The 24,002-nt window shown below is 38.8% G+C and overlaps 1 protein-coding gene across 1 annotated transcript in view; it reads left to right on the top strand.

Annotated features, from left to right (window-relative positions):
• The window catches only part of PTPRT (protein tyrosine phosphatase receptor type T), a 761,196-nt gene that overhangs the window by 395,988 nt on the left and 341,206 nt on the right, over positions 1-24,002 (top strand). Inside the window, exon 7 of the mRNA XM_063297181.1 lies at positions 13,965-14,258. Coding sequence (XP_063153251.1) covers positions 13,965-14,258 — 294 coding nt within the window. The remainder of the gene's footprint in view (positions 1-13,964; positions 14,259-24,002) is intronic.

Below are 24,002 nucleotides of genomic sequence, written 5' to 3' on the forward strand. Positions count from 1 at the left end.
AATCATTAGAGTAGAAAGCCTAAGGAACAAAGCTCTGTCACCTCCTTGGCACTGTAATACAATCTCTAGGATTCTGTATAGGTTTAATGGATAAACTTACTTCTTGCCTAATATTTAATTCTTCCATTAATTGAACAATTCAATTATTTTTGATTATTTAAACTTTTAAAATCTTAGTCTCATGAACATTAGTCTAGAAGGCTTGAATATGCCTTAAAGAGCAAACTCAGATTCATAGCCTCATGTAAATTCTTGACATTCTCCAATTGTTTATTTCCTCCAGCTACTCATAAATATAACTGTTGATGATATGTGAGTACTGGAGATATTTTTGTTACCATCAGATTTATGGTTCACTGTGCAGCAGTTGGGATAAAGAAGAGACTTGTATTTTAAATGTATTTGTGTGTAGGGAAGGGGAGACAGAGATGTGAAGCAAAATATAATAGATGCTATTGTTTCCTGATTTTCTAAAACTACTACACATATTTGTATTTGTGTGTACATATGTGTGTGTGTATGTGTATGAGTGCAATTGTGTGTTTGTATCACATCTGATTCACTTGCTGGATTTCCTTATCTTTTTCTTTTTTTCTTCATTCTTTTTCTTCATCATCCTAGCTATAAAATAGCTATACTGATTGAGTAGGCTTGCCATTTGTCAAAATGACAGGCAAAGACAAGGCTTTGTGAAATACTGCTACTTCCCTCTCCAAGACAGACCCAGAAATGTTGAAGTATTCCATAACATTAGTGCTAAAGATGTTACGGAAAACTTTTGTTCAAACAAAACTCATCCTCCTTTAATACCAACCACTTCTTTTGCCCCATTCTTCCCCTTGCCCCAGTAATTATCTATAGCTGCTCCTTAAATATTGTAGGTAGCTATTTTTAACTCAGAGAAATGACTGAGAAGATGAGGGAGAGTAGATCTAGCATTTTTCTTTTGGCTTCTTAAAAATACAAGGGCCCCATAGGCATTTCTGGGAAGTGTATTTTTACTCCTGAACTATTAGAGGTGGCAAAAGCTTTGCCTTTCACGTAGAACAAAACAAAACTAAGTGTTGTTTTTACTCAAAAGCAGACACACAAGTTAATAATGCAAATGTATATGTATCTAAACATACTACCGTCAATGTGGTTCAGAAAAGCAACACTGGAAAAAGGCTGCTTCACAAAAACTTTCCTCCCTCAAACTAGTGAATCAATTTCATATTTTAGGGTGGATGAAATCATTGTTCTTTCTATTCCTACCTCCTGATAAAAGTAACTTTGTAAGTATTTGTTTTATCAACACTGGCTAAAAGATGGGTCTTGGTTTTTTTTCCCCTCCTTAAAATGTGCCTTAAAATATAGATTGCAAAAGGAGCATTTTATTCCAGCTTTGGCAACATCTCTGATGACCTCAAGAATTGAGCAACTTCCATCTAATTCACTTAATTTACACTAGGAATGAGAAACAATCCCACTCAATCCTGTGTTTTTTTCAGTGAATGAAAGCATCTCACTGAGATTTGGAGATAATATGCTGTAAAAGGGAAAAAGAAAAAGCTACGAAAGTCTCATGAAATAGAATGGCTTGATAATTTACCCTCTCATTATTCTCTGTTCTCCAATTTTAACCTTCTACTCTGTAAGAGAGGGCAAAGCTCTCTTTTGTTGTGGGGCAACAGAGATGTTTCTCTGAGCTACATATATTCTTTTATATTAGAAAATGTTTCCTTTTATAAAGCAGCTGGGCCTTAAAAACATTGTGATGCTTATGGCAGTAATCTATACTTCTCTATGATAATCCTGGGCCTTTAGATGACTTTTGTTGATATCTCTGAAACATTCCAGCATGTTCCATTGCATGTTTATGATGGTTTGGAAAAAAAAATAAAAGGACAGTTGAGCTGGGAGACAGGAAAAGTTGAAATGGTTTTTGGATATCCTAATGAACTATGAGCTACAGTCCATTTGCTAATAATGCTTTAAAAAATCAACCATTTAAGTTTTCAAGTACCTGGGATTTAAGATGTTCCAGTTTTCTCATTTGAAGACAGTGCCTTAAAACTATTGTATAAGCAATCATTTGGAATTGTTTTTTCAAGATTATTATGTAAGCAAGCTATCTCACATCCACTAGCATAAGAAAGAGCAAATCAGATGAAGAATGAGCAGCAGAATAAAGCTGAAACTCTCTTCCTCTGCTTTTGCTCTAAACAAACCTTCCTAAACATTAATTCTAGAAGAGCGGAAAGTAAAGACACAGCAGCAGTCTTCCAGGCCCTCTGCTTAAGCAAGTTTGCAGAAGTAATCTCTCTAAAGTGGTCAGGAGTCAACTGGTTTGACTGAATGGCTTGAACTTTGAAGATTAATCACAATTTAAAGCTTCATATAGTCTTAATCACATAATGGTTGGACTCTCACAATATAGTAAGCTATGATTTACACATCCCAATGGCTGGATTCATACAATAACTGAAGCCAAAAGTAAACAAACTACATCATGGTTTAGTTTGTAATATGATCCAAACCACTATTGACTTTTTCAGAAGTACGTATGCTTCTCCTACACTGAGCAAAACAAGCTAGGCAGGGTCTTCAGATTCATTTCCTCTTTATACACATTTTATTAAGATTGTCATTTGCCCTATCCTTCTTTGAAAGGAATGCCAGCCCAATACTTGTTTAAGTGGTTAAGCTGTATTTGGCTGGCTCAGTTATGGTACAGGCAGTGTGTGACTTAGGTCCACACAATTGTGAATCCTGAGCTTGAAATAAGATGTCTTCCAGCCCTTTCCTGGTTTTTATATTGAGACAATCCTCCACTGAAAGTTGCAATAAAAATTGCTGAGTCTTTTAATGTCTAAAATAAAATAAAAGAATTGGAAGCTCCAGGAGATAGCTAGCAACACTGTGTTTACAGTGCATACCACAGAAATGTCTTGTTGGAATGATGAACATAAATACTACAATACTGAATTCAGGCTACTGATTATTAAAGTGTTTTTAAGAAAAGCCAATAACCAATAAAGTCTAGGGACAATAAATTAAATTGAATGCTCAGATGAGAATGTGAAACATTAATGGCAGGTAATAGTCATAAAACCAAGCTGATAAAGCAGCAAGCGAAAGAGTAGTGACATTTCCTTCCCTCTGAAACAAATAACTAGGAGCCTCCAATGTTCCCATTTTTTCCCAGAAAAAGCTCCCTGACATTTCAAACCTAAATGGAAGAAGTCCATCATGTGTTATGGCCGCTTTTATCTTGTTATTCACCCTAAAGTTATTGAGAAGCTGTTGGCAGAAACTTGTTTGGATAATATTTACTGTTACTTCCTTCGGGCTTATTCACACAGTAAATTGCCAGAGAAAGAGAATTACTTTTGTCTCAATGCAGAAAGAACAGAATCTTCCTTGCCCATTTTTGTTAAATACATACTATATAATGGGGGATGTGGGGGGGGGGGTTCAGGGTGGGTTTTTTTTTTTTTTTTTTGGTATGATGCCTCAAAAAATACTATATGAAGTTGGAACCATTTTTCTATAAGCACAGCCAACTCAAAAAGCATGTTAATTATTATTTCCTATTATAAGCAGTTATTTCAGGCAGTATTAATGTGTCCAAGAGGATCTCACTGATATCAAGGTATTATTATTGTTTATGTTGTTTTGCGACATATGTTCTTAGTTAAACCCCCCAACCTCATCTGCCTTTTTAATAGATCCACACATTTTTGTGAAACCGAATGTTAAACACAATATTCTTTACTGGGTAATTGTTTATTTTTAGCAGTAAAACATAACCGTACAAACATTTTCAGTTTTGAGGAATGTGGATATTGCAATTGTCAGCATTAAAGTGTAGTCCAAAGTAAGAATGGGCTGATCTTTTCCTCAAGGCCACCCATATGCAAGAATGTTTTCATCTTCTGGTGACAATTGTAGAACTGTATATTACAATTCTTTGGAACACTGGGGACAAGTGTGTGTGCATGCACATGCAATTTTCTATATATACGTATTGGAATTTGGAACTGCTATAAAGTTGTTCCTCCTAGCTAGAGACCATTCATTCCAATTTCAGTTCTGTTCATAGTAGAAATGGCTGAGGCAAAATCAAAGTGCCTGTTCTCCAGTGGTAGATGATGGATTGTGGTTGGCATTTTACCTTTTTGGGATATCAGTGATAAACCTTTATTAATGGTGGAACAAACCTACCTGCTTGCCATGGTGTGATGACACCACAATAACCATGTTTTGAGGACATTAATGGATAGCATCTTGGCTCAACATTATGAAATCTGTTCTGAATATTTCACTGTTCATTTTTTCCATTTTAGACCAAGGATATCAGGACTGAGTTCTCAGATTTGGAGACAGAGTTTTAGCTTATGAAATGTAAATTATTTTGAGTAAAATATATGATTTATTTAATCTATAATTCATACATTCGTTATAGTATGAGGCCAAATAGGTCAGTCTTCTTCAGATTTCACCTCCAGACATGTTGGAACTCTGACTTCTCAAACCATAATACATTCAGTTTTTAATTCAGCAAGTAACAGCCATCCCTAAATCAAAGTTATTGATTCAGCTCCCTCAGGCTGAGTTAATTATGTGCAATGTGATCTAGAATTGGGGATATTACCATCAGTTCCTTGTCACTCCCTGATGACCCTGGAGTTTACCATAGCATCCCAGCCGGGTTTCAGAGGAACTTGGGGTGGTCTCTGCGGCCTTGATTGCTGCTTGGAATGAGGCAACAATCGCTTTAGATTGGATCATGCCTATGCGGACTGTCACTGTGTACAGATCCTGGTGTGTTTCTCTGGTTTACAGAGGACCTTCAGAGGGTGAAGTAATAGAAGACATGCCTAGAGTATCACTAGGGGAAAACTAGAGCAACCTCAACCAGGCACAGGTAAAAGTTGTCATTAGGACCTACTTTGTAGTGATAAGAGTAGTGAACCTTGTCTATTTCTCCACATTTCTATTTCTCTTGTGTCCTCTGGGTGTTGGTCAGTGGCCCTGATAAGGGTGACTCAATCCCTCCTGCAGCTGCCCTTGAAGACTATCTGGAAGCTTCAATTGGTCCAATGGCATGTACATACCTCATTATTCCCACTTAACATTTCTATTCTGTAAGCTCAATATAAGCTTCTGGGTACAAATCAAAGTTCTTGTTATCACCTACAAAGCCCTGCATGGCATAAAACTGGGTTGTGGGACCACCTTCTCCCAAGCTTATCTGCTTATCCTACACAGTCCAATAGGGAGGCAGCACTCTGTGTTCCTTTGCTGAAACCATGTCACCTTGTGGGACCCAGGAGGTATCCTACCCTTTGGAAGATTCTCACTACCCCTCCCAAGATATGATTGGCCTATAGGCCTTTAGAAAGGCAATTAAGACCTGGCTCTTTCCTTGGGTTCTTTGGTCAGGACCAATAGCATTCCCAGTTGGAGAGAGAGAGTATATTTTAGTCCTGATGAGTGTTTAATTGTTTTAGTTTGCTTTTGCAGCATGCATTATTTTTCTTTTGTATTTTTGATTAATGGTTGTGAATGCCACCCAAAGCCAACATTTGAGTTGGGCAGCCATATAAATGTTTTAAATAAATACATGCACTTAGGTTATTAAAGTTACAGGCAAAAGTGTAGAGGCCAAGATAACAACAACAACAACTTTCCTACCAGAAGTATCCACAAGGGGGGATCAAAGACAGGCAAATGACAAAAGCATTGCATTATGTGGTGCAAACTCCACCCTTTTGTACATGCATCTTGATGTAACATGCATATATGAAAGGAAGTGGAGCTTGCATCACAACAGTGTGATGCTGCCTTTCTTGTTTTGATCCTGTGGTCATCTCTGATTCCTACCTCTTATACTTCATGAAGGAAGATAGCATTTAGAGTCAAACATTTTAAAAAAAGCTTTCTGGGAGGAGCTTAAACATAGGACGTTCTCATCTTCTGCCTAAGCACAGATGGCTCTGGTTGCCAGCACTACATAATCTCTGATTTGTCACATGGAGGAGGCAGCACTTCCTTGGGTTGGATAGCTGAGCATCCATTTCTAGGTCTGAATTACAAAGCCTCTCATTAGGAGTGGTGGGTTCTGATCCCTTCTTGTCACTTGTTAGGGCTGGAACTTCCAGTGTTGATTACCCTGTCTTGGTGGTCCCCCTTATCTGAGGATGGTTCTTTGGCCAGGGAAATGATGTAATATGGTTTGCTACACAGCAGTGCTCACAAAACTTTCTGGACTGCAGGCCAGTCAAACAGATTTATGGAGGAGAAACCTAAGGAAAGAAAACTATACACATCAATTGTTTGGGATGGTGAAATCATGATGAACAATTCAATGGGTAAAATTAATACTGTATTAAAACATGATCCTTTATTTCTTACTTGTTCCTCTATTTTTCTTTCTTAATTTTCTTAACATTAAAATTTGGTTTCAGATTAGTTTGGTTGAGATTTATGTCTACTGTATTACAAAAAAAGGCTGACTGTGCCCTTGAAATGACTGGCAGAAACTCACATATGTTGGACATGTGAGGTTAGCAGATGATGAATTAGGAAAAATAATACTTGTCAGTGATGAGAAAAGTAGAAGGGGAAGACATTAGATAACTTGGATGGATGGGATGAAAGGGGATACTGGAATGTCTTTGAAAAAGTTACTGGGACAGGTTGGGGTAATGAATATTTGTCCATGCCAACCCACAGCTGAATTTGACTCAATGGCATCAAATTAACTAATTGTTGCTGTGAAATAGTGGATGGGATTGTTCCAGGGAGTCCTTGTTTAGCAACCCCAATAGAGACCGGAAACTTGGTCATTAAGTGAATTGGTCACTAAGTGAAAATCATGTGACTGCAACTGTGCTTACAATTTTACTTCACCTTTACAATGCTTCTTGCTACTCCCTTCAGCTGAATTGGGGTTCTTTCTTTTTGAGGACATCTTGTTATAAGGTAAGTAAGCAAGTGAAAATAAGAGCAGAGAGACACTGAGAAGGTTGTAAATGTGAGGACTGGTCACTAAGATGTTTTTAGCACCGTCGTGACTTTGAATGGTCACTGACAAGGCAGTCACTAAGTGAGGACTACCTGTACTCAACTGTTTGTTCTTTTGCATCCTTCCCAGCTTTTCCCATCTGGAAAACCTCCCCTGGACAATTTTGCTTAGAACTGGGTACAAAAATGACTTTCAAAGTTCTTGACCAATTTGTGAGCAGTGAAAAATGAGTGACAATTTTTTCCAGTGGAAGGAGTGGTACTCCAACAATTTCTGAAGACTAGGGCTTCTCCTTGATAATAATGGTGCCACTGGGAGGAATCCCCTTTTAGTGCCTTGCCTTAAGTCCTTAAAGTGTGGGAATCCAGGGAGACTGCAAACTGCTGGAGAGGTGAAGGTACCGTGAATCATATCCCTTGGCCACCTTATATGTGAAAAAACCTCAGACCTGAGAGTTTGTGAGTTTACCTTTCATCAGACTAATGAGAATTAGTATGGGGGAAATGCACAATAATTTCCTAAAGAGCAGAATGGATAAAATATATTAATGAAAATTGGAAAACAAACTTGCTTGGGTAAAAATCTTTCTTCTGAAAAAGAGACCTGAAGGGGAAGGATTAACATTCTCCCTCACCCTAATATGGATTAGACTACTTTGACTTATTTCTTTTTGATAAGCCAAGTGGAGTTTTACAAGAGATATGGTATGTAAAAGCAGTTTTATCTTCACATGCACACTGTTTAGTGCACCCCTGCAAATTTCACTATTTTTCTTTTTCTTTTTTTTAAATAAATACCTCATAAAATCTATTTCTTTTCCATCAAATAAAAACAAAGGTAAAAAATACAGAAGAGATCAGCATTAGCTAAAATACAGGAGCTAGGATGAATGCTGAATCTTACCTTTCTAACTTGGTTCCCAATTTTGAAATTACTGATGGTAGACTTGGAACTGCAGTGGGCTTTCTTGTGCCAATTCATATAGTTCTGCCTTTTGTTGTAGCCTGTTCATTTCTGATGATACCACTGCAGCTGTTTCCAGGGAAAGGAATAAACAAAACATATACTTTTGCAAGTTTTCTTTTATGTTCTCCTTATTTTTTAAGATTATGAGTGTTCTACCAAGTGTCCAAGCAGTGATCAGGTGCTCAGGCAATTGGTTCTTTTAGATCCAGAGACAATAAGCACACCAGTGGATAAAGAGAGTTTAAGCTTGATTATAAACTTAAGCAAACAGAGTTAAACAGAAACACAGTTCAAACAGAAACACAGTTTAGGCAGATTATACAAAAGCGTATAAAAAGCATAGCATAAAGAAAGAGAAATCATACATACCAAAGCAAGGTGATGCCTTTATTCCCTTTTTGCTACCAGGAACCTCCTAACCAAGATAGCAGGGACCCCGCAAAAGGCTGGGTCTTTGTTCTGCAGCACCCCAGCGCTTAAGAGTCTGCATAGAAGTTCCCAAACTATGCAAAATTCTAAGGGTTTTATCCAAGTCTGTCCCTCAAACCTTGTGACCATGTTTCCATGGTTGCAGACTAGAGACCTGACCTTGACTAGGAAGCTTCCAAGGCCCAAAAACATCTGTCTATGACATCATCCAAGAGCCTGGGAAGATAAGCTAGTGCTTAACAAAACAATCTGGGGGTTTTCTCTTATCTCTCCCCCCACTCCAAACAAAAATATGTTCTGGTGGGCTGTTGGAGGATTGGACTTACAAACTTTCAGTCTTGTGGTTTTACCCCGCCCCCATGCCAAACAGAAATAAAAACAAGCCAATTAAATATCAGCATAACTCAAAATAAGCTCTAGTTTGTGTGAGGGAGAAAATCAACATATGTCACTTAACTCCTCGAAATAGCAATGGTCTTGCATGTTGCCACTACAGTGAGTCACTATGAAAGCCATCTCAGTGATTATACTGAAGATTCTACCTGAATGCATATACAGTAGTGGATTCAAATGCCAATTTGTAAAGTTTACAGTAGATTTCTAAAATAAGGGGTTTTAAGAGAAATTATTTTATTATGGTGACCTGACCTATTGAATTTGAATCCCTCCACTGGGATCTAGTTTTAACATCTAGTTAGAATTTTAGAAAATAACAATATATATCATATTTAAAATTCCTTTTCTAGGAACAAATATTCTGAATGTACTTACTGCAAGATGAAGGATTTGTTTTAATTTATTCAATTTGTATGGTTATCTATGTCACCATGGTGGTGACTTTGGATGGCAAACAACAATTAAAAAACAAACATAACATAAAATACAAGACTGGCAGCCAAGGTAAAAACCAATCAACAACAATTAACATAACCATCTCAAAGGCTTTGTCCCACAATCCAATCCCCATTTCTTCAGAGTTTCACAAAGGCTGGCAGAGTGGGACCTATCTAATATCTGGAGGGAAGATCCAAAAGGCAGGTGACACAATACAAAGGGCTTGTTTTCTGAGTCCTGCAAGATGGCATTCCGTAATTGACATTATACATAACATACCTCTCCTGCTGGATCTAATGGGACAGGTAGAAGTCATCGGGGAGAGTTGATCCCTCAAATTACTGGCCCCATGCTGTGAAGGGCTTTATAGGTGATCACCAGCACCTTGAATTGCATCCAAAAGCATACTGATAGCCAATGCAGCTTGCAGAACAGAGATGTGAGTTCCCTGAGAAGCACTCATAACTGCCTGCACTGCTGCATTTTGAAACAACTGCAGCTTCCAGATGCTTTTCATGGACAGCCCCAAGTATAGCATATTGCTAAATTCACCTGTAAATGACTAAGGCATGAGTGGCTGTGAGCAGAGCCTCTCAGTCCAGCAAAGGGTGCAGTTGGTGCACAACATGAAATTGTAAAAAAGCTCTCCTGCTCCTTGAACAGGAGCCATGATTCCAGAAGACCCCCAAATTACTGGTTTTGTTTGGGGTAGTGCAGAACCATACAGAACAAGAGATAAAGTCCCTGGAACCAGGGCCCCTAAAACCCAAAGCCAATCACCCTTGCTAGGGTTGAGTTGAAGTCTATTCTTCCCAATGGCATCCAGACACTGAGACAGAGCCTCCACAGCATCACTTGGCTGGCCCAGGGTAGAGAAGTAAAACTGAGTATCATCAGCATACTGATAATATCTCATCCTGTGCTCTCAGATGACCTTACCCAGTGGCTTCATGTAGATATCAGCAGTGGGGAGAATGTTGAGCCCTGAGGCATGCCAAAAAGCAGGGGCTGTGGGCTAGACCTATCCCACCCACGCCCATCAACACTGACTGGAACCAGTCCTGGAGGAAGGAAAAGAACCAGTGCAATACAGTGCCACCCACTCCTAAGCCCCAAAGCCAGTCCAGAAAGATATCATGATCAGTGGTATCATAAGCCACTGAGAGATCAAGGAGAGGCAGGTTAGATGCACCACCTCATCCTGCTCCCACCAGAGGTCATCCACAAGTGCAAATAAACATGCCATTTCTGTCCTGTACCCAGGTCTGAAAACTGAATGAAAGTGGTCCATATAAACCTTCCTCCAAAAAAGGGAAGGTTGGAAACAGGACACAAATTGCCCAGCCCAGTCAGATCTACCAATGGTTTCTTGAGAAGGGAGTGAACCACTGCTTCCTTAAGTGTTGGTGGGAGCAACCCCTCTGTCAAAGAAAAATTCACCATTGCCAGAACCCAACTGCATATCATCTCCCAGGAAGCCGTAGCCAACCAGGAGAGACATGGTTCTAATATACAGGTGGCTGAAGAATGCTTCCACTTCAGCAGGGCTAACAGGTTAGATAAGCTATGTAACATTTTTGTAAACATTGTCACCATCCATTTCTCTTCCTTTTACCAATTCCTTTATGAACAAATCAGTAAAATTTCTGTGCCCTTTCATCTATGGGATGGAAGAAAAAGTGAGGTTGGAGATTTCACACAGGAAGAAAAAAATCATGCCATAGAGTATAATTTAGCAGAGCACCAGTTTATACCTGGATGTATTCATCAGTCGAGGGTGGAGCACTGTTTGTATTTTGTTTAGGTTGCTAGTTCTTGAAATCAAACTTATTCAGACACGTGGAAGAAATGTGGTTTTGGGAGGTGTAAGTCATATCATTGCAAACTCATGTTTTATCAAGCATGTCATAAGAAGTTACAAATGCTAGTGTGTGATAATTTATTTTACAGAACCTCTGAAGAAGAATTTGTGCTTGAGAGTTGCGTTTATATAGCACATTAAAATAGCATATCTCTTTTAATTGATCTCATTTCCCCAGATCAGTGTACAAAAATGCACAGTGCATGTATATCCACAAAATATGACAAGCAAATTATTATTTAGGAGAAAGTGAGAAAAACCAGCCTTTTCTATTTTAAGTTTCTAAAGTAGCCAGAAAATTAGCAGCAGAGACAACAACACCAGAACTGTTTTGTTTTATCCATTTTTACTTTCTTTTATTCTGGTGGAATAAAAGTAACCTTATTTTCCAGTTAAGTGTAGGACTCTATTATTATCAATTTCATGCTTTAGTTTCAGTATTTATTCATTATCTGTGTGTGGCTCTAGGAAGATGTAAACTTATGAAAATACACTTTTTATTTCTAAACTGATTATCTAACCACGTATATAGTTCACTCAGAATGTGTATTTTACCCATGTTCTCTAGATGTTTTAATTTGTTAATATATGCTTTAAGCTTCACACATATACACATGAACTTCTTTCTATGTAGTTACTGTGGCTTTGGTAACCAAATGTAAAGCAAGCATAAATAATTCAGCAGAATAGCCAGAACTTGGGCTTTTAAAATGCCAGCTCCACTGAATGATGCCGTTATTCTAGTTAGAATGATCACATTTAAAACAGAACAGAACACTGTCCTCTGTAACATAGGACACATAGTCACCTTCCTAAGTGCCTTTATAGAGTCAGCTTATAGATGTGTTTTTCCTGAAAATTATCTAAGGGCCACAAAGTAATCCTGGCTCTCAAAATACTATAAGAGTGATTTGGGGACTTTCCCAAAACATCTTGAAGTCTGTGTGCTCCCTTCTACTAAAGTGGTTACTCTTAAAAATAATTTCCCTTTACATTAAGAGAAACAGTACTTTTCACTAATATGCTGAATAAGTAACCCAACCATGCAGTGATGCATTTTTGAAAGGGTAAAAGTGATTTAGAGCCTGTGTAGGCATATACGTCACACCTGTCAGCTGCCCCTTAAGGAAGCTACATCTTTTCCTGAGCCTGTAATCACAGAAAGGCATGTTTGATTTAAGGAGGTCCTGACAAGTGTGACAAGCATGTCCACAAACACTGAAAATAACTCCCCTTTGAATCCAGATTGCTGCACAGCTGTAGATATCTTTTCTGTATGAACCATTACTGTGGTCAATAAGAGATTTAATCTGTGAATTAAGAACAAGTTATTTGTCATTAAAACAGTCTCAGGATTAGTAGAATAAACCCAACAAGGTATGCAGATTTTTGTCCAATGGTCATAGACATGGATTATCATATAAGTATTGCTGCTTTATATATAGCGTGTTTCTGTTAATTTCATCTTATTCAGAAGTATGTTCCAGGGGATCAGATCTAGATTGCGAATCAAGGCATGGGTGGAAGAAGTCTTTAATATTTATCACATGCTGTAGCCCCAGTCCAGATTAGGCTGTATGCAACTACAGTTTACATTGCCAGAAGGAGAATCATTTGTTAGTATTCATGGATCTGGTTTGGGGCAATGCAAGTTTCAGGCATGCTAAAATGTTGATGATGATTCATTTGGGACAAAAGATAAAAGACTCCTATGTTTTTGGAAGGAACCTAGGCTGAATGCAAATGTCTTGTGTGATTACACTTGGAACACTATGTCTACCCACAGTTCTGCTATGCCCATCCTATAAACGTTTATCAGCATTCTCATTTTTCTTACAAAATCTCATTCCATCTTCCAGGAATGGGAAAAGTTGCCAGTTAATGTGCTAATTGTGACACTCATATAATTATATGGCATAACAATGTTTTCTTGGAATTAGGTAAACTAATATTTTTTTCATTCCCAATGAATGCGCATAAGTGTTACATGGTTAGAGAATGTCAGGATTATTTCTTTGGCAACTGGATTTTAATAAAAAATAGATGAAGCAAGTCCTTTATGCCCAGATTTGGTATTGATAAATAGGGGCATTTAGCTTAGATCTGAAGTTTTGTTTAGAATGATGGTTTATGACCAAGATGATTGAGTTTTCAAGAAACAGAGTAGAATTACAATGTGAATTAAAGTATGTACTCATAAAGTTTATCTGTTAGAGGAGGGGAAACAAATTATGCCCACTCAAATCAGTCCTCAGTCTACAAGCATTTATAATTGTTTACAAGCAGAGACTACTTATTAGTGAAATTATGGATTTGTAGGGTTTTCTGGACTAATCTGTCAAAGCCTGTTTGAAAACAGCAGCTTTTCCCAACTTAGTGTTTTCAGATTTGTTAGGACTGCACGTCCCAGAATATATAAACAGCAAGAGCAACAACTGGAGGTTTTGGAAACTGAAGTCCCAATACATGTAAAGATTGCTAGATTGGGAATTACTGGCATAGAATTGCCATGAAAGTTCAGTTCAACGTTTGTGCTGAAAGTTAATGAAGTCACTGCAATTCCATTCTTATACTGTGTCACCTGAACAGAACTACAAAACTATTTCATGTGTGATTATTTAAAAGGTATGATTTATCAAAGGAATTACTACTTCTTCTACATAAATGGTTTCTTGAAAATAAAACAGTATTTAATCCAATGCTAAAGTTTGGATGAGTATTTTAATCTATAAATTGTCTCTCTAGGTAATGCTTGAAAATGACCTATTGTTTCTTTCATTTTGCACAATACCTTCTCAAACAAAGTGAGGAAACAAAAAACCTGAGTGTTTACAGATCTGTTTTTGTCATTGCTTCTTTCAGAACCACCCACTCCTATTGCTCCTCCAGAACTTCTAGCAGTTGGAGCCACATACCTATGGATCAAGCCAAATGCCAACTCCATCATTGGAGATGGGCCTATCATCCTGAAAGAGGTAGAATACCGTACAACCAATGGGAATTGGGCTGAAACCCACATTGTTGATTCTCCCAATTACAAATTATGGCATCTTGACCCTGATGTGGAATATGAGATCAGAGTACTTCTTACCCGTCCTGGAGAAGGAGGAACTGGACCTCCTGGGCCTCCACTCACAACAAGAACAAAATGTGCTGGTAAGCTACCATCCTTTATGAATGCTATACAAGACATAGGAGCTATTTGGAGGGAGGGACAGAGATAGATTGATATCCTGTCTTTGTTTTTCTACTTCTTTTTCTTTAATTGTCCAGTTATTGTCCACTTGTGCACAATTTTCCAGTTATTTGGGGAATATGGGTTTCATTTTCTCTATTATGCCATAGGCTATATTGTATTCTTTAAGTTTTGGGTAGTTCATAATACAAAGGAAAAGCAATATTTTAGATGAAGGCTCTTTTGATTTGTTCTGTTTATTTTATCTTTCTAAAGCACTCTTTTGAAAAAGAAAAAAGGAAAGAAGTGTGAATTTGTTACTGAAAACAGCCTGGTCTGTTCTGCCTTACACATACTAATTTAAGTCTTAAGCAGTTGCATTTCTAAAAGATTTAATTTTCTCAGTGCAAAATTAATATTAATAAATCCACTTTAATAATAGTAGACTGAAAACATGCATCCTCTCTCTGTTTAGCTGTGTTGACTGCTTAACTAAGTAATGTTTCATATTTGCTGATTAAAATCCTTGCACTCAGTGAGCTGTTTTAGGCAACTAAGTGCGTTCAAAACACTTTATGATACACTAAAAGGATTAGAGTTTCTTTCAGTCAGCTAAAATAGCATATGCACTTGAAAGAAAAGATACAGTGGTTATATATAGTCCTGGTAATCACCCTGCATCTGACCCAGGTGAATCTGATAATAGAAAACACTTCTAGTTAGTAAAAAGTTTGAGAAGTTGAGCATGCCTCAAGTGTGAGATCCATTACGTGCACTTTATGCACTGATTTTTAGTTATATGAACGGGGAAAGCCCCTGCCAATGGCTGCATCTACTACTTTTTCTCCTCCTGACAAAAATGTCCATTCATTCAAGGTTTAAGCTTTTAATTGGTATATAAAGCCCTAAACTTCTTTAGACTAGGAGACCTATCACTGTCATGAGTAAGGATGGCGAGCAGGGGGCTCCCACCCAGACTGTCAAGCGCATGCGTAGCACTGAGGAACTGTTCAGCCATTCAAAGAGACACAGATCGGGACCGCCTTAACCTTTGGGGTTTATATGGCTGGGTTTTCCCACGCTTCCTCAGTTTGTTAGGATTCTTGTTAAGTACTACTAATAAATATTAGAGACCAAGTCATTGTCTCAGTGTGTTTCCTGGTAATCAGGACATCAATCCTAACAAACTGAGGAAGCGTGGGAAAACCCAGCCATATAAACCCCAAAGGTTAAGGCGGTCCCGATCTGTGTCTCTTTGAATGGCTGAACAGTTCCTCAGTGCTACGCATGCGCTTGACAGTCTGGGTGGGAGCCCCCTGCTCGCCATCCTTACTCATGACAATCACCTTCCTATTACAAGCGTGTAGGCAGCCACACTTTGGACCTCATATTTCTCTTGGAGCAGATGTGTAGTGATGTGGATATGGAGGGAATTCCCACCTGCTCATTGCCCTGGCCAGATCACTTCCTGGTCTGGATGAGATTGACAGTGACAATAAATTCTTGTAGGGTGAACAGGCTGATTAAGATGGTCCGCCCCAGATACTTTATGGATGCAAATCATTTCCGGTGGGTGCTTAAAGGGGTTGATGAGATTGCTTGAGGTTCTTTTTGACTATGGAACCTGAGGAAGTGGATAGTGTGATTTCCTGGCTGTCCCTGTTAATATATTTTCTACTACAGATTAAGGTTACTATGGTAACTAATCATTTTGGCCAGGTGAAGAGGTTGAATTCAACTGTCCCCTTTTCGGATGTTAATTTTTGCACCTGAGGGGAAGAACTTGCCTGGACTTGTTTTAGTTTCAGTTTCCCTTCTGTGTAGGCATGTAGAGAGTTAAGCAGCTCTCACTGAGAGCCTGTAAGAATGCAGAAGCTTTTAAATATGTTCTGCTTCCTGTAAATAAAATTATTTTTATAGAAATGCCTGGTGTGTGACTTTTCTGATCTCTCCTGGGCCAAAGGCTTTCCTAGCAATCTACCAACAGTCCCTGGCAACCTGTAGGCTTGATCCACACACTTCCTGGCTCCCTAAGGGGTCTGATGGGGCTGTGACAAACTGGATCTGGGAAATGTTTAATGCCTCTTTCTGGAAAGGGGTAAGGCCAACAGCCTGCCTTCCCGGGAGCTATGTGTTTTTGACATCTATCATCTGGTTTCTAATCTTCCATTCCAGGAGAAGGCTATTGAAACTGAGCTCAATGTACAGCTACAAAGCACCCTAGAGGAAGCAGATTGCCTAGCCTCTGTCCAGTCAGGGTTCAGACTTGGCATGGATGGAGATGTTCTTGGTTGTTCTTGTGGATGACCTGTGTGGGTAGTGTACCCCTCTTAGAGGAGGGTAGTGTACCCCTCTTAGTCCTTTTAGGCTTCTCTATACCCTTTGAAACCATTGGCCATGGTATCCTTCCAGACTGCCTGTAGGAGCTGGAATTAGAAGCATTGTTCTGCTCCTTCTTCAGTAGATGGTTCTTATTTGGGGGGCAGGGTTAGGGATAGGGCGAGACTGGCCAAGTAGCTGCTTTCTTGTGGACTATCATAGGGTTAGGTCATTTCTCACCTGCTCTCTAACATCTACACAAAGCCATTGGAGGATGTCATACATTGGTTAGATTACAGTATTAGCAGTACACTGATGATAATTTGATTGTACATTGCTACCCTAGGCTATACAAGAGAGGCTGTCAATGTCTTATCCCTGTGTCTAGAAGCTGTGAGAGTCTTGACAGGAAAAAAAACCACAGGCTGAAGTTGAAGCCAAGTGAGACGGATTTGCTTTTTATAGATTCTCTGATGTATCCAGTGTTGTCTGTTGACAGGATGGCATTGCCTCTGAAAGAGCAAGTCTGTGACTTGGGGGTCCTCCTGGAGACATAGCTACTGCTAGATAGGCAGATAGAGGCCATAGCCAGCTTGCATTTGTCCAGTTTCATTTGGTACTTCAGTTGTGACCCTCCCAGAGTCCAAGGACCTTGCAATTCCTGCTTCATGCTCTCTGCACAACCATCTGGTCTACCACAGTGCATTCTGCATGAGGTTGCCTTTGAGAACCACCCAGAAGCTTCCATTAACTTCCATGTAATGCCCTAAGTGCTGGCTGGAAGACACCAGCATGAGCACATAACATCTTTGCTGCAGGCCCTGTACCAGCTCCCTATTTGCTTCTAAGTGCAAGTCAAATTAATGTTTTTATGGGCTTGGCAGTGAGTTACTTGGAAGGATCACCTTCTCCAACTGATCTCGACTTGCCCAACACCATCCCAGGAGAATTGGTTTGGTATTCCATGAATGTTGATTGTCTTCTTATGGTCACTTGGGGTCATGCCTCTCTTTGGAAGACCAATTCTTGGGGGTTATGCCTGCTCTTTGGAAAGCTCTCTCCTCAATAATTGAGGAACACCTATGATACATTGTTCATATTTTCAACTACATCTTTCCTGTGTGAGTAGTAGAGACAGGTTTTTATTTCTTATCCATTTTTAATGTACCAATATTACAGCAACTGTTTTAATTTAATGTTGTTTTATTCTTGTTTTTGAATTTGATTGCAAGCTCCTTCGAGATATTTTATGGGAGGCAGTACATAAATGTTTTAATATCTGTAAATAAAAATCAGCTGATAAGGAAAGCTTCCTCCGGTATGAAGCTTTATTACTGCATGGAAAAGGGCAGTGAAAGAATGTTTTGTAGATAAATAAATATAAGTCTGCCCCATTTACAGACAAGAATATTTTAGGGAGCCTACCCCCCCAACCCCTGCTCCAAAAGTTCCAGTACAGATGAGGAAATGGATTTGGATTAAAGCTGTCATTATCTCTTACAATTGGCCAGGTTGACTGGGGCAGGTAGGTAGGTGGGTCTCTGAATTGTTAATCTCTGTTGTAATGACATAATGGGAAGGAGGAATGAGAAGGAGGAACGGAGCCAGCAATCAGTGAAAAGGGAGGCAAGTGGGTAAAAGCTAATTATTCAGTTCCCCTTGCTACTGATCTTGCAAGCTCTGATTCTCTTTTAAGGGCTGAAAAATATCCTCTGAAATGGCCCCCAAATGGCACCAAAACATCTTTCATACACTCAATTGTGTCATGTTGGTGGCCTTGAAATAATGTTCTGGGCTTCCCTTTTTTTCCTCCCATCTTGTTAAATTGATGTATTATTTAAAAAAAACAAAACTGTACCCTCCTCAGCAATCATAAGATAACTTTTGAAAGATGAAAGAGTTGCTCTAGTTGCTACAGGTGGCATAAGCAGTGAGAAATATGGATACTGACATCCCAACCAGCTCCTTATCGGTGATCATCATGCCTGTCCCAACTCCTGTTTAACCTTTAAAAACCCATGCCTCTGCAATATACTACCAAAATTGGCTTGGTAAATAATTGTTTTAAGTAACTCCACTTGTAAAATCAGATGTTTATGAAAAATCAAAATTTCTGATAAGTATGGGTTGTTTGTTATAATAAGAGATACTTGGGGTTCAGTCTTGGTTTTCAGCTACAGCTCAGAGTTTTTAATACAGACCTCAGTACTCATGAGAGGTTGCCATGTAACCAAAGAATTCTTTAATATGATGTTCTACATCTGCTGTGCTCCATGCAACTTCCATATTAGTGTCTGCCCCTTTTCTTTGTAGATGTTAATGTAGACTTGGGGCTATAAAAGAAAGTTTTTTCCAGCATTTAAATTGTGCCTAGTTCCAACTAAGAAGGAAATCTATGATTGAACATCTGTTTTACTGTGAAGGGAAGTATTTATGAGAACATTAACCACAGAAAAATTACATGGATTTCAAGTTGCATGCTGACTCTTCACTAAATAAAAAGTGAAGTTGCACATTTATACTTGCTGTGTTTCCTGATTACTGTGGCATCCATCTAGATTTTAGCTCTTTGGGCTAATCTGTTTTCCCTACCACACTCTTCAAGTCAAAAAGATATAAGAAGAATTTCAGGAGATTGTTTTTAATAGGACTGCTTCTACAATTTGGCACCTTGAAGCAGCAGAGTTTGAATGTCACAAAAGAGTAATAAATTGTTAGCTGCTTACTATATACCTTGGCATGAATAGATAGACAGTGTCACTTTCTATTCTGCTTCAGGTACCAAAATACTTTGACCTGGTTCTGAACTTTTAGCATCCCATTTTTCTATAAGTTTTATTCCTGTTCCTTGACATGGTGGGGAAGATATAATGAAATATAAACATTGCAACATGTTTTTACTTTCCCTATAAGTTCCAACTTTCTTCATATCCAAGTAGTTGCATGATCAGGAATAGCTGAATGTGAGTTAGAGAAATTGTGACATAACAATTTGTGATGGCTGGAATACTTGATCATAAAGTGGATGCATTCTTTCAGAACTCTACAAAAGCTTTGCTTTATTAATGGGAGTAAGAGTTCAGAGTGAATATTATGAAAAGTATTTTACATAAAACAGGATAGCAGTGTGGATTTTTATTTATTTAGATTTTTTTAAATCCCAACTTTATTATTTTTATAAATAACTCAAGGTGGGAAACATACCTAGTACTCCTTCCACCTCCTATTTTTCCTCACAACAACAACCCTGTGAGGTGAGTTGGGCCGAGAGAGTGTGACTGGTCCAAAGCCACCCAGCCGGCTTTCTTCCCTAAGGCAGGACTAGAACTCACTGTCTCCTGGTTTCTAGCCTGGTGCCTTATCCACTAGACCAAACTGGCATATTTCCACTAGTCTCCTTTCCATTATTTTTGATTAGATTAGATTAGATTAGATAGTAGTATTTCCATTAGTCTCCTTTCCAGTTGCATAATTGTGTGTGGCACCTGAGTCAACCTGTTTTCCTTTTTCCTCTTAAAGGGAAAGCTTCTTACATTACATTAAATAATGCATAATCAACTTTAGTTCTAAGCAAAACATAAATATAACTTAGAATCATTGGATTTCAAGAGCTGTACTTGGTTTTCTAATAGGTACCCAAACTGGTTCAATTGGCTGTTGGGACTTTGCTCCTTTACCCATTAATAAATACACTCTCATTTCATTATTAGAGATTGTATTAGTGATATATTAGTAATAATGTTTTGGCAAGGCACACTCTTCTGGGTCCTTTGATGTTCACAAATTGTAGTCAAAGAAAGCCTGCTATTTGTTTATTGTGAAAATTGCATTCTTGCTAGCAAAAAACATTTGTGAGATTGAAAACAATGTTGTCATTGGCATGGCAGATTGAAGAATGCCCTTTGTGAGGCAGGCAGGCAGGCAGGAAAAGGAAAGGAAAGGAAAGTTAATCAAATTGGACATTGTATCAAGAGTATACTCTAGCTAATTTATATAGGTTGGCAATTAGTACCAGTGTGCCATATTTTATTTGCATGTTTGAAATATAGCCTATCTAAGGGCACAGAAAGATATACTTAAACATTTGTGTGCTATTTTAAATGTCATTAAAATGTCATTAAAAATCGCAAAGTGACTTAAAATAAAACAATAAATGTAGTACTGTAAAGCAACAAAAATAGTATTCTCCCCCCCACCACCACAAATGCCAAGGATTTAAATCTGTTTTGTTTTGTTTTGAAGTGCAGAACTGTTCTTTGGGTAAAGGCAAAAAATCTCCTGTGCCATCAGGAAGGAACAGTCAGTCGGTGTTAGCTTTTGTCTCTAACTTACAGAGCAAGTTTATGTTTATGGTGCCTGACTGTGGAAAGATACACCAAACCCAGTCCTTTGGTTATAAATGTACAGTATGTGATATTTTGCATGGTCTTCTGTTTTCTCCTTGGAAATAATAATTCTGAAGAAACACAAGATATCCACTTTATTATTCTTTACTACCCAAAGTTATGTTTTTGGGTAGAATATGTCATTTTACAAGTGGCAAATTTGAAGGCAGGAGATGGCAGATCATGAGTCTTAGGAAGAGAGAACAAGCCATATCCTATCAGCAGAAAATGAATTTCATGACCTACTTGAAAGAAGAAGTTGAACTAAAACATCTGGATGACTGGGTGACTGAAGGTCACCCTATGTTTTGTTTCATCTATATTGTGGTTTTTGACCAATTGTTATGAGAAGAACAGTCATTCCATCTGACAGAGAATGATCATCCTGTGGCTAGGTGTCATGTCCCCCATTGCGATATATACATACATCACAACGGGGAACATGCCTTTCTGGTGAAGGGGAGAGGGGAGGAAAGAATCAGTGCTAATCCCATAAGCACTGAAAGACAATACAGATAAAGGACAAAGGAGCATACTTTTGCCCTGACCCGAGAAGCCATCATCCTATCTCCCTCACATCTCTGCATTACCACCTGCTCCGGACACAGGAAGAGGACAAAGGTAATCAGTGCTAATCCCCCTGATCGTCCATCGAGACTCCAGAATAGCCCCCTGATCGCCCATCGAGACTCTGGGTTCACCGTCGGTCAGGACTTCGGGACAATGAGGGGTGGGGTAGGATCAGGTCTGCACCGCGGGTATTTACCAGCTACCTCGCACGCCATGTGCTCATTCCTGTCTTTCTACATGTCTGCATTCTATTCTTAATAAACCAGATATCCTTAGCCCTGGCTGGTGAGTCTGTTTTTTTCGAATAAGGCAACCATCACACTAGGGCTCAATGAAAGTTGGTCTGAAATCTGAATATTACTTAGTTTCAGCTGAATGGAGATCAAGGTGGTGGCCAAAGTGATTCTGTGATAGGTTGATAGGTTTTCTTCTGGACTGGACTAAATAAGGCTAACATACTGTTTTAAATGGAACAAATAAAAAAATTGTGCAGGAATGCTAAATAAGTTTTGTTGCTTAACAGGAAGGACTGAGAGAAGAACTTCATAAAGGAAAATCACTTTTCAGATGCTTTATTGATTAGGAAGAGGTGGTTGTTGAACATATCCTTTTGTTATTTCTAAACTGCAGGTAGAGCACAATACCTGAAACACTTTTGTTTTTCTGCTTCAGTTAGTAAATTTGGGAGATGTTTTTATTATTTTAATAAATGGTAACACAGAAGTGCTCAAGTAATCTTCATCAATCTTTACTCATTGTTGCAATGTATCTATGAGGTTTCCTTAACTGTCCATAGCCACTTCTTTCCCATGTCTCCAACGCCACTAGGCTTCTTGATTCATTCCAACTGCTTTTCGTTGTTATATTTGTGTCCCACACAGCATGTTGTTGGGATATAATAAATTTTTATAATGTAGTTCAATAATAACATTAAGCAGATCATTGCTAACAAAGACCTAGTCAAGAGCAGATTGTGTATCATGAACTTTCTTGTCTGTGTCCAAAAATGACTGTATTTTTTCTTCTTCTTCTTCTTAAGAGGAAGTATTAACAACCTTTTAGCAGGTCGATTGATTATGTGCTATCAAGTCAGTGTTGACTCTTAGTCATTACAAAAGTATCCTCCAGGATGATCCATCTCCAGCCTTGTCCTTCAGATACAACAGCGCACCCATTGCCAATGTCATTGAGTCTCTTCACCTTCCTTCTGATCATCCTCTTTTGTCTCTTTTCTTCCCAGCATTATTATACACTTCTCAAGAGGTCTTAACATAAAGTGTCCAAAATATCATCATTTGAGCCTGGTCATTTGTACCTCAAGTGAAAACTCTGGATTGATTGGTTCTATCATCCATTTGTTTTCTTGGCTGTCCATGATATTCTCAGGAGTCTTCTCCAACATCAAAATCAAAATCAAAATCAAAATCAAAAGCATCAGTACTCTGTTCTGTTTCTTCAAAGTCCAGCTTTCACTTCCATAGAATGTCATAGGGAGAACCATTGCTTGCACATTTCTGATCTTTATAGGTATAGATACAGCCCAGCATCTTAATATCTTTTCCAAGCTTTTCATTGCTATGCTACCGAGTGCTAGTCTATGGCATATTTCTCAACTGCTGGTTCCTTTACTGCTGATAGTTGGTACTAAAAGATGGGAGCTATCCATCACTTCACTATCTTCACTGTCATTCATAAGGCTTGTCGTATCTGTTTTCATTATTGTGGTCTTCTTCGTATTTAATCTTAGTACTTTTTTTTTTCAGTTGCTCCTTGTCTTTCATTACCAGAGCTTGCAGATCATGTGCAATTTCAGCTATCAGAATAATGTCATTAACATAGTTTAGGTTATTGTCCTCTTCCAGGCCAAGCATGCCCAAACACACAGAGAGGTGGTTGCAAACTTTACTGATAAATTTGTGAAATAAATAAACAAGCAGCAAAGGAAATGTGAGTGCAACTGCACATGTGCACACAGCAGAGAAACAAGTTCCCCAAAGTCCAGTGAGCTTGCCTTAAGAGAGTTCCACTCCAAACCAGCAGGCACAAGAGTGGTCAAGTGAAGTCCAAGGGTCCAAATATTGTAGAAGGTTCATCAGACAGTCCAGGTCCAGAGTAAAAGTCACAAGGTTTCAAGTCGGGAGTCAAGGCCTACAGAGTCTGGGTAAATGAACAGTTGTTGCCAACAGAGAGACTTGAGCTTGCTGCTCTTCTTAAATAGAAGCAACCCTGGTGTTGCTCATTTGGAAGGGCAAGACTCCTTTCTTGTGAGGAGCCATGAAGATTGTCTTTGCTCTGCTCTGCTCTGCTCTCCGCACAGTGAGCCTTTGCACTGCAGGTGGGGGATGGCAGCTCAGATTCCTCATCTTCAGAGACCAGTGGCAGCTGTGCTTGCAGGTTACCAGACATCCCCACCTCCTCTGCCTGCAGCTCCTCAGGCAGTGGTTGGTCTGG

The sequence above is a fragment of the Candoia aspera genome, chromosome 3, assembly GCF_035149785.1.
Source record: "Candoia aspera isolate rCanAsp1 chromosome 3, rCanAsp1.hap2, whole genome shotgun sequence".
Lineage (NCBI taxonomy): Eukaryota > Metazoa > Chordata > Lepidosauria > Squamata > Boidae > Candoia > Candoia aspera.